Below are 12,108 nucleotides of genomic sequence, written 5' to 3' on the forward strand. Positions count from 1 at the left end.
CAGCCACAAAAAAGGCATGCAACTTCACAAAAGATATTTGCACTTGGGGGGGTGGGGCGAGAACACAACTATGGTGACCTAATTTGTACATGGGATCTTTTATATCCTGCATTGTTACTATTGGTCTAATTTTATATCCACCATTTAACTGGTACGAATTAAAATGGAAATAACAAAAAAAGTTACATTTTTAAAGCATCTCAAAGGCTTTACAATTACACACACACACACACACACATATATATATATTTGCACTACTGCAATGGCCAGAAATCCTGCCTTATACTAGTTTCAATGGGTCTGCTATGGGGGTGGGAACTCTGGTCATAATTTATAGGATCAAATTCATGGAATAAACCTGAGAAAATCACATTCTTAGAGCTATGCTCTTAAGGTACGCTAAAATAAGTTAGAATATAGCAGTAGTCTTTCTTTTTTCTTAGTCAAATGATGAATTTTTTTATATAAAGTTCTTCCCTACTGACTTGGACAGTATAAACCTGCTGACATTTCACGTGGCACTCAAGTTACAAATGACACAGCACGTATTTGTTTAACAGCAGGATATAAAAAGAATCCACACCCTTGTTTTTAGACCCAGTAGATGTCTATTTTCATATTGTGTGTGTTTTATATACTATTGGCTTTTCTAGCGCAATGCTTTATTAAGTAAAATATTTTAATTTTACTACCATTTTAATACTAATGATGTAGTATAGTTACCCCACTGAGGGCAGACTGAGTAAACAAACAGCAAACACTGCAAACAATGGAAGCAGGTTTTCATGGACAGATGAGTATTGTGCAGAAGACTTTGTAATGAGGGAAGGGGGCTACAGCTGTCTTATGTAGAATTACTCCAGTTGAAACCCACAGCTACAAATACACTTAATCTGGAGTAGCTCGACACAGGATTGCACTGTAAAGCACCCACATTCAATACCCTGGCCTGCCTATATGGAGCTACATCGCCAATTTTAATTTAATTATTTATTAGCTTATAAAATAAATTAAACTGCATCAGAGTAAAAATAATTCATTACAAAGTTTAGCATTCACCTTTTACCATTTATAACAGCCGTGTAAGATAAGAGATATAAATTTATTCAAGTTCTATTATACTTACTGAATAAGGGGGTGCAGGCAAGGAGATTTTAGAAACAATTCTTAATTTATGTCCATTTTTCTTATGACGAAAACGAAAAATTGTAGTATTTATAACTACAGAATTATTTTCATCCAACTGATCGGTGAAAGGAAAAGGATTTGGTAATGGCACACGAGATTCAACTTCATAAGTATCTTCTTCTTGGCCTCTTCTTGCCTGCACACCACTGAATAAATTTGTTGCCCAATACGCACTGTAGGAATCCATTCCTGAATAATGGGCTGTTATACTTAGCTCCGTTCCCAGCAGATAAGGCTACCTGCCTTACCTATGATAGGATTAAATATTCTGGGGAACATGGCAAACTATTTCAACCAATTGTCCGTCTGCTGCAGAGAGCCAGAATCACACTCTTAAGTAAACTGTGAGTGCAGAGAATTCCCAAGTGAGCACAGAGTTAAAGAAGAAGGAAGAATCACCACTTGTAACTTCACAGAGCTGTTCTGTTTACCGTCGAGTTTAAATCCCAAAAGATATTTCAAACAAAACTGAATGGTAACACGAGGCAGGCATTCATCGAAGGAAAGAAAGCAAAACCATTATCAATCCCAAAAGAAATCTCCAGCAACTGTCAACTTTCAAAAATCTCTGGGGGAGTAAAACCCATCACACAGTCATCAAAAGGAACGTTATTTTGCCTTTATTCTTTCCTTTCAGTTGTGAGAAGAGCAGTTTAGAAGTCAGAGGAAACTCCATCGTGCTGAGTAAAAGGCTGGCTCTCAATACCTCTGTTGAGGAAGAGGTCAGGACAGTAGGAGTGGCTTAATTTCTTTACTACAGGTACACAGTGCAGATGGAATTTGAATTTAACACACCCACAATAAACCTTGCCTGACAAGATTCAAAATCCAAACCAGAGATCAGAAACACAGTACTCAGTAGAGATTAAAGCAGCAGCTTCACTACTGGTTTTCCCACCTCTTTAAAGCACTATTTTAAAAGAAACATCAAACTAATGACACTAAGTAATTGTACAATGCATTAAAGAATTTTCCTCTGTTTACAGAGCCATTATGAGCGCTCATTAAAAGCAAGGCAGGTGTTTCAGACTTTTAGCATTCACCATCTTCCCAGAAATGTTTTGGTTTCTATTAGGAACAGTACGCGAGTCAAAAACAGGCCAACTCAAGACCGCTCCTAGATCTTTCTGGTACAGAACATATCTTGAAATAGCTTCCGAAGGGAGGGATCCTAAACAGGTCTATTGGGCTTACTTCCAGAAAAGTGTTCTTAGGACTGCAATCCAGGAAGTGACACAGTAATAAAGAAGTCTTGCTGGGGAAACGCCAGATTAAATAATAGCAACAGCTAGAGATGATCCTGGACAAAACGTAGCTGAAACAACTCCACGTTCACCACTTTGACAGCCTGGAACAGTAGTGGAACCGTCTCTAAGTACTGCTCTAGGGAAGATCTTAAAATAAACCATCATAAATCTAAGATTATGATCTTCACTAAGAGGAGAAAAATGCCTCTTTTTCGCTGGGTATTAGACGGCTTTGAGGTTGACCAAGTCAAGGAGTTTGTTTACCTTGGCATTCTTTTTCCCCATAACCTAAATTGGAATGCCCATCAAAAAGCAGCGTCCAACAAAATTAAACCTGGGGTTGGTGCTATTGTCAACTTTTTCCACACCAAAGGTGGCAAATATATTCCAGGGGCTATTCAGGTTTTTAATCTAAAAATTACCCCAATTATTCTTTTTGGTGTTGCCATCTGGATAACAGTTGTCAATGAATCTATAGATTGTCCATTGATTCAGTTCTTAAGAAAACTCCTAAACACCCCTCGATGTGTTGCTGGCGTTACTCTTCATTCTGAGTTTGGCCAAATGTCACTCGAAGCTAGGGCCTGGTTGGCCGCCTTTAAACTACACCTTAAACTGTGCTTTAGCACTGAGGGGTTCCTAGCTTCTCTGAAGCACGACCCTTTTAAATCCTCATGGCAAAAAATCTTAGATGAGAAACTGTCATTGCTGGGCTTCTCGCAGGATATGTTACTGGAACTTGGGAAAACTGAAGCTTTCACCAAAATTAAAAAGCGCATTAAAGAGCTTGATTATAACAGCACTACTTTTCATGGTCACTGCGTTAGTTCATCCCAGTTCTTTGGAATACCACCACCATGTGGTTTGCCTGCTTATACATATTATTTGACAACTCCTCATCTTTCTAGAGCCTTTTGTTTAGCTAGATTGAATGCTAACCCCTCTATGGTTATGCAGAGCAGAATTTTGAATATACCATATCCAGACAGGACCTGTCCTTGCTCTTCTGGCTCTATTGATTCACTAGCTCATGCCCTTTTGGAATGCCGCTTTTATGAGGAACTTCGATCACATTATATCTCCCCCCTTTTAACATACAAATCTAATGCCTTTGTGTCCGACATAATGCATTTTCTACTAAGCGATAGGGATCCCAAAACTACATTGTCAGTGGCAAGATTTGTTTCAGTCCTTATATCCCTCAAACACTAGATATATGCTGCTCAAGATCAATGAATCAAGGAGCTTCTAAGGGATAAAAGGAAAGAACAGTAGTGAAGGACTAGCTTAAGGCCACACTATAATGCAATCCTTATGTGCAGAGCTTCCCCTTACCCAAAGTCCCTCATCGACACATCAAAAGCGTCAAACAGATCAGAGTAAAAATCCAAAAACCAAGAAAAGAGAGACCTTCAAAAAGTGGCAAGAGCAAAGCCACAGCGACTGACCAAGAAACAGCAAGCAAACAATTTGTGCCACATTACTGTATTTGCGGGTAACCTTTTAATATTACTACAGTTTCCCAAATAAACTATAGAGTTCCAGAAGTAAACATAACAGCACAAATGCCCAGATTCTAAAGTGAAAACATGGAGAGAAAACCCTCCTAAAATCCAGGAACACCTGGCTATTTTTTCCCTTTAACGTTTTAGAAAAAAAACAGACACAAATATATTCACACAACTGGATACTTTATGATTTGCAGAGAAAGATTAACCACAAAACAAAAGCCTTTATAATGGTTATATTTCTGCTTATACAACATCAGCGAGTCTACTAGTTTCTCATGCAAGTCTAAGCAGAAATGAGAATATTGATATTACTTCTCTCTCACCTCTCTGCCATGAATTCCCACTTCTTTGCAGTAATCCCTGCATTAATCATAGCTTGCTTCTATATATGCATGGCTGCCAACCGTGGTTAATCCTGAATAGATCCCTTCTTAACCAGGTTTGAAAACTAGTCGTAGGGGAGGGTATGGAGTCTACAAAATTGCAGGGCATTTCCAATCTCTTAACCTTTGTCAAGAAATTGGCAACATTATATCTGTACCAGGCTACAGGACTATGCTTAGAATTTCATTGAAAAGGCAGAAAAGATTTTCAAAACTTCTACAGAACCTACGAGAGCAGTTCCTTGGCTCCTCTATCAGTAGTACTGCTCCTGCCTCACACTGGCCACCCAAAATATAATTAAGAACTATTACCTGATTGGTAGTTTCATTGATTGCTTCCAGAAGTTTTTCAACTGCTGCCTGAAGACGAAAGCTGATATTTAAAACTAGCTCTTGATTTTCAGAGTCTATTTCCACACCAGCAAAGCTATGCTCTGTGAGGTACTGGGAGAGGACAAGGTTTTCATCGGTTACTTCCGACCATACGTTGCTGACATCACCTTCCAGATTACTGCCATGATATGAAGAAAATGACTTTTCTGCAAAAAAAAAGAAAAGAAAAGAAACAAACAATGATGTCTAGGATAGCTTTTTGGCACTAAGAATAGTAAAAAATGTCCATATACGTTTACATATAAGTAATGAATTGTGATTGAACAAACTGTACCAAAACATACACATAGCTATTCTTACAACTTTAAAACAGGATACCAAAACAACAAAAGAAATACATTTTGCACTAAAAGTTACACCAATAGAGAAAATGTTAGTCACAAAGCAAGCAAAGACAGACAATAGAAAAGGAGATATTAACAGAAGAAAAATATTTTTGCAGCACACAACAGTCTATTCTTATACCAGATACAGCACAGAAACTTGAATTTATTGGACTGCAGTCACAGCTGCTGCCATATTTTGCAGGGATTCCCAATGTTTTCTGGTATAAACAGTTGCCCATAGCAAGCTCAGAAACTATAAACTCAGTACACCAGTATTACTTCTAGCCAGATTCTGATAATCTTTTTGGAAAATTACTTTCGTACAAATCACTTTCAGAAGATAAGCAAAGGCTTGCTAATTTTAAGAGATGGGACAAAAATAGATATTATGGCTCCCTTGATACTCAATGACTGAGGCTATAATTCCCATGTAAATTTACTCAAGGATAAGTAGTTTAGTTGGATTTTCTTCCAAGTAAACATAAATAGAATTAAGTTTCTGTTGAAATATTCTGGATAAACAAAAAAAAATTCAAGACCATTAAGTTGGCAATATTGTTGGGTATTACGGTAATGATGTGGCAACTAATTCCAGAGGAATATTTTTGCACAAAATGAGACTGGATGACTATCTGTGATTAGGCTAACCTTCTGAGTAGGGAACTGCGTAACCACTTTTTAACCACTGCCATCTTATACCTCAGAAATCTGCAAAGGGGTATAAACTATTGTGGTAGTAGTCAGGATGTGGTAGCTGTGAAAAAGATCAAGAGATGCAGGAAAGAAGATTTACTAACATGGATACTGGTTGGGAGGTATTAATTCTAGCCATGGACTGGCCTATTTGGAAACAATTATTTGTCTCCCTATAAGTCTCATGCATTTGATATTGCCCTCTCAGCAATAATTTCATGCATCAACCCATTAGTTACTGTAACAGTGATAAAAAACCCACTGCCATGCTATAGTCAGCATCGCCATTTATTAGTTCTTATGTGCATCTTTTGTCAGTTTTATCTGAGGCTTTACATGCATACAGCATTAAGCAATACACTTTTGGACCTTAACAAGAAAAATTAACTGTGGGGCCCCGGTACTTCCCTTTCGTTGCGCTGGTTATTATCATGGGAGCTACAGCAGGAGCCACCAATTCAAGAAGAATATGTTGCTACGTATTTTTAAAGCACTGACTTGAAGGTTGGTGCCGCCTTTGCTAATATTTACAACACCACTGAAATATTTTCCTTAATGTTAACTACTGTTTCATATCTCCTTTTAGGTTTTGGAAGGCTAAAGTAAATTTAATTAAACTCCACACAGGGAAAAAAATTAAAATACAGCAGGTGTGTGTGAATGAAATGAGTAAGTGGATGAACTTAATTTACATTTGCACGGCACCTTTCATCTACACAGGATTTCAAAGCGCTTTACATGCCCTGCAGAATCCAACTCAAACACATTAAGATGCAGATTCCACAGGTATTGCTGGCAATTATTTTCAGCCAATGCATTGTGCAATGTTTAGAATGGATTTGGAGAAATGCGACATTTAAAAAGTTCCAAACCCCTGAAAAAAGACTTGCTATTCTTTTACAATAATATAAAAATATGATTATTCAGTACCCAGGAGGTGAAGGGCCTCTGGGTGTTAGCGTAGTGCAGGGGCTTTAATATCCTCAGAGTCGAAAGGACCTTTGAGATGTACATCCAGGATACTGTTTGTCAATGCTATACCAACGCATTGGTTAAGACTCAGTCGAGGGAACCATATCCCCCCTACTGATTCACCAACACCACTTACTGACACAATTGAAGCTCTCTGAAGTTCACCCATCTTAAGTACTGACCAGGTAAGATACCCTGTTTTAGCTTCTGACAAAATAAGAACCTGGAGTACAGTAAGCAGAGCTACAGAAAAGATACATTCAAATAAAAGGATTATTAGTTATTGTGTATTCTTTTGTACCTGATGAAGTGAGCTTCATGCATCCCCGGCCGCGGATTAGAGAGGGCTGACATAAGCCTCTCTCTCTCCTTATATGGGCTCGGGGGCAGGACCTGGGGGGGCAGAGACAGGGGTGGAGCTGGGACCGGAGGGATGTAAAAGAGGCTGTGAGGCTGAGGCCAGGGAGGAGCAGAGTCAGAGTTGGCCATACTGCCTGAGCTTTTGGGCCAAGACACTGGCTTCCTCTGAGGGGGAAGAGAGTTCCGACTCCCCCTCGGAATGGTCTGAGGCTGAGGAGGCCCCACAGACCTCACCTCCCCTGGCTACCCCGGACCTTGGGGCGACGCCTGTCCAGGCGGGGCATCTTACAATGATTAAGTATTTATACCTAAAGGTCGGACTGCAGGAGTCCAGTAAAATATAGTCTCTATATTGTACAGGTTATCCAATTATCAGAGGTGTAACAGATATATATCTCTGCCCTTCCTTCAAGACTGGTTCAAAGTCTCAGGATCACCTTCTGTCCAGTCTTTTCCCATACACAAAATTAATTCACTGCCTTCAACCTGTAGGCCTTAACTATGGTTAAGACTTATAATGGTATCAGGGTTTACTTCAAAACAAGATCTGAAACATGAACTTGAAGCCAGAGCCAAGGGAATAAAGCTGACAAGGGAATGCCAACTTTTTAATTACTTTAGGATGATGCACTTCCACTCTTTCAGATAAAAGAATTTGTATTATAATACAAATTATTATAATACAATTATTATAATACAAATTATAAGCCTTCATATTGAAATCTGGACTTTCACCTTAAGTGCCTGTTTCCTAGCCATGCCATTACATTCTACCCTCTATAAATTACCATGACAAAGTTCATCAGTCTTTATTTTTAAATCTAGCCAGCGCAAGTTCAGAAAAGGCAAGTGTAGTCTTGTGTTTTATTACATACATTCTTATGCTCCAAAGAGCACAAGTTGCTAAGTTCAGATTGAAGGAATATCAGTTCGCACACCAGGATTTTGAAACACAGAGTGCTAATGAACCATTTTATGATCCTCTATGGCAGGAGTGGGGAACCTTTTTTCTGCCAAGGGCCATTTGGATATCTATAACATCATTCGTGGGCCACGCAAAATTATCAACTTAAAAATTAGCCTGCTATACTTGGTCAGACAGTTAGCCAAGAGGCAGGGCCGGAGACGGCTCCGAGTGTCTGCCACGTAGAGCGACTCGCTTTTGAGCTCTGCCGTCCCCAGCTGGGCCCAAGAGATTCAGGCAGGGCAGCATCCTTCTGAGCTAGAGATCTGCCAGGACCCATGAAGGGCCAGACCAAATGATTCCGCGGGCCTTATACGGCCCCCGGGCCTGACGTTCCCCACCCCTGCTCTATGGCAAAGGCCGCACAGGAGGGAAAACCCTTCATATTATAAACCATTTTTAAAAATATTCTGTAGATTCACAAATGAAGTGCTTCCAAACGAGGCTGTTTGTCTAGTACAGACAATATCCACTCAATCATGGATGATTTGAAATCCAGGCAACATTTCTCACAAGCCACTGTATTACCTTGTTTTCCATGCCAAGTGCCAGTTTGTGGCAATTTGTTCAGTTTCCAATGGAATTGATGTGCAAGCCTTCCAGGGGGACAGGCCAATTCCCCTGATGTGGGGGAGTGGTTAAATGAAGTAATGGGAGACAGCATGTACTTTACCTGCATGTCCTTTGTGCTTTACCTGACTGCCCCACCCCACTCATCATTAACTTTACCCTCTCTGCTTGGTGAAACTGAACTTGTCAGTTTTACCACTGTCTTTTTTTTTTTTTAAATGAAATGACTACTGTGTACATCAGAACTGGTGTGAATCCTTCTGAAAAAAGATATCCCCTCCTTGGAGCAGGAGTGGCAACAGTAGCAGCATAGGTGGATGACTACCTGATCTTCTCTGCCACCCTTCAGTTCAGCAGCAGGATTTTGCCAACTTTTATGCTAGGCAATTTCAAAATATTGTCGAAGGCTTTCACGGTCAGAGTTCATCAGTTCTTGTAGGTTATCCGGGCTGTGTGACCGTGGTCTTGGTATTTTCTTTCCTGACGTTTCACCAGCAGCTGTGGCAGGCATCTTCAGAGGAGTAACACTGTCCTTCAGTGTTACTCCTCTGAAGATGCCCGCCACAGCTGCTGGCGAAACGTCAGGAAAGAAAATACCAAGACCACGGTCACACAGCCCAGATAACCTACAAGAACCTAGGCAATTTCATCCGGTAGAAGTTAGCAAAGTAACAGCTGAATTAAAGTCAAAACACTTATAGACTCCAGGAGGGGAGGGGACAGGGTGGTACTAATTCTTGCTGAAATTCTGTTTGCATTGTAGTTGCCACTTCTATATCATCTGAAGACGGCTTTTATATTGCAGTATTCCATCTCAGACAAGGAACATTTACAAAAGGCTCAGGGCGTTTTAACTGTGCAGGGTATCTAAAGGATACTACTTTATTATGGCACCTAGTCTCCAGATATTTAGAATGTTACAGAACACAAGATGGGACTGGAAGTGCTGAGGCCCTTTCAAAGAACAACAGAAATTTCTGTCATCTAGAATGTGTCTCATAGCTTTTGCTGCCCTACCACTGTTTAAGACTCGGTGCAAATGTAATGTTCCCAAATTCCTAATTACGGTGAGGAATTAGAAGTGTCTTGCAGGTTAGAGCAGGGGTGTTGAACTGAATTATTACGAGAGCCGGATATAACATAAGTGTAAGTTAGTCGGGCCGGGCCATGCCTTGCCAGCCCAGATCGAGAGTGGGGTGTGTGTGGCTGCCTCGGCCGGCTTGAGGGCCGGAAAAGAGCTCTCAAGGGGCCAGATCCAGCCCACAGGCCTTATGTTTGAAACCCCTGGGTTACAGCGTGTCCTTCTCCCCATTCTACAAACAAATTCCCCTCTACCCTTTCAGATTTGGTAACTATGTCACAGTAGTATTATGTCTGCATGGGTGTTAACCATAGTTAATACAAGCCAAATTTTCATCGGAGGTAAGCAAACCCACTTCCAGTAGTGAATAATGTTCTAAAGCCCAGGACACACAAACACATTTGGACAAGGAAGTGAGATATGCTAGATTAGCATAATACTAAGGACTTTAGATTGGATCATATGTACTGGAAAGACAGCCTAATGATATTCTCATTAACAATGTTGAGATGATGCAACATTTCATTTGTGAGATTTATGGTAAACAAACAACTGAGTTGCCAATAAACACCTACTAATATAATCTACCATGGAATCAAAGTAAAGAGCATCAATAACAACTTGTACAAACATGTCCAGGAAATGGTACTATCATTTAAAAAAGGAATTGATCAGAATTAGGAAATAGAATATATCTATGGCCAGTACACTTTCTGCTTCATGTGAGATAAACCACACAAAAAAGCTACACAACCAACTCTTACAGCCCTTCAACACACCTGCCCTTGGTTTTATTAGAGTAATAGGAGTACTTCTCTAAAATTTATTTATGTACTTTACATACGTGTCACAAAAAATAATAATTCTATTGCACATACCTGCTTCATATCCCACACGGATGCTTGGTTTTTTCAGATCCTCTGTTTTTGCTTCCCAGGAAAGACTTTTACAAGACAACTGACATTTTGATGAACGATCTAGCAACCCAACAACATGGCAGCCAATTGTTTCTTCTACAGCAACAATGGTCTTCACAACTTCCAACAGAATCTTTAACAGTCTGTTGTTGGCTTTTTGTAAGCCATGTCTGTTCACGGAAAAAGGAAAAGGAACTCAACCAAAACTTTTCATTCTTTTTTATTTCCCTCACAATACTCCTCACAATAACAAGTGGGCTCCACAATTTAAGAAGGATGTTGACAAGTTGGAGTGTGTCCAGAGGAGGGCGACCAGAATGGTCAAAGGTCTGGAATCCATGCCCTATGAGGAGAGACTTAGGTTTGTTTAGTTTGGAGAAGAGAAGGTTGAGGGGAGACTTGGGTTTGTTTAGTTTGGAGAAGGTTGAGGGGAGACATGATAGCCATGTTTAAATATTTGAAGGGATGTCATGTTGATGAGGGAACTAGCTTGTTCTCTGTTGCTCCAGAGACTAGGACACGGAGTAATGGATTTAAACTAATAGAAACGTGATTCCACCTAAACATTAGGAAGAACTTTCTAACAGTGAGGGCTGTTCGACGGTGGAATGTGCTGCCTCGGAGGGTGGTGGAGTCCTTGTCTTTGGAGGTCTTTAAGCAGAGGCTAGATGGCCATCTGTCGGGAGTGCTTTGATTGCGGGATCCTGCATGGCGGGGGGAGGGTTGGGGTCACTGGGGATGTGGGGGGAGGTAGTTGTTAATTTCCTGCATTGTGCAGGGGGTTGGACTAGATGACCCTGGTGGTCCCTTCCAACTCTATGATTCTATGAATATCTGCATTACTGGTGGACTATATTTAATTTTAAATGGACTCAATAGTTTATACAGTTAATTTAATTAGGGTAAGACAAATTTTCTATATTCAGTAAAGAATAAGACACATGGGAGTAACTGCCATAGCTTAGGGTAAACAATCTTCCAAAGCCTTAATAGTAAAACAATTCTTTGCAGAGTTACTTCAGTCTAAGTCTACTGAAATCAATCGGCTTAGAGTGGAATACCACTATGGAAAATTACACTGTAAATGTGTTAAAAAGATGAGCATGTAGCATCTTCCACTGTTATGAAGTTTTGCTTGATATCAGTTGCTAGTAGAGCCACCTGGACATTTGTACCAATTTTAGTCATGTACTACAATTTTTCTGGCTGCAGATGCTCAGTTTAGGGGAACTACACTCCAAAAGGGGCTGCTTCCCATCAAGAAGAAGAAAAGTTGGTTTTTATATGCCGACTTTCTCTACCACTTAAGGAAGAATCAAACCAGCTTACAATCACCTTCCTTTCCCCTCCCCACAACAGACACCCTGTGAGGTAGGTGGGGCTGAGAGAGTGTGACTAGCCCAAGGTCACCCAGCTGGCTTCATGTGTAGGAGTGGGGAAACAAATCCAGTTCAACAGATTAGCTTCCGCCGCTCATGTGGAGGAGTGGGGAATCAAACCCGG

The 12,108-nt window shown here is 40.3% G+C and overlaps 1 protein-coding gene across 1 annotated transcript in view; it reads right to left on the reverse strand.

The window, feature by feature from the left end:
- Positions 1–12,108, reverse strand: part of AKAP9 (A-kinase anchoring protein 9) — a 142,780-nt gene that overhangs the window by 65,865 nt on the left and 64,807 nt on the right. The window contains exons 21-22 of the mRNA XM_056857090.1: positions 10,567–10,775; positions 4,642–4,868 (exon numbers count right to left, since the gene is read on the reverse strand). Of these exons, the coding sequence (XP_056713068.1) occupies positions 4,642–4,868; positions 10,567–10,775 (436 nt within the window). The remainder of the gene's footprint in view (positions 1–4,641; positions 4,869–10,566; positions 10,776–12,108) is intronic.

The sequence above is a fragment of the Euleptes europaea genome, chromosome 11 (genome assembly GCF_029931775.1).
Source record: "Euleptes europaea isolate rEulEur1 chromosome 11, rEulEur1.hap1, whole genome shotgun sequence".
NCBI classification, from domain to species: domain Eukaryota; kingdom Metazoa; phylum Chordata; class Lepidosauria; order Squamata; family Sphaerodactylidae; genus Euleptes; species Euleptes europaea.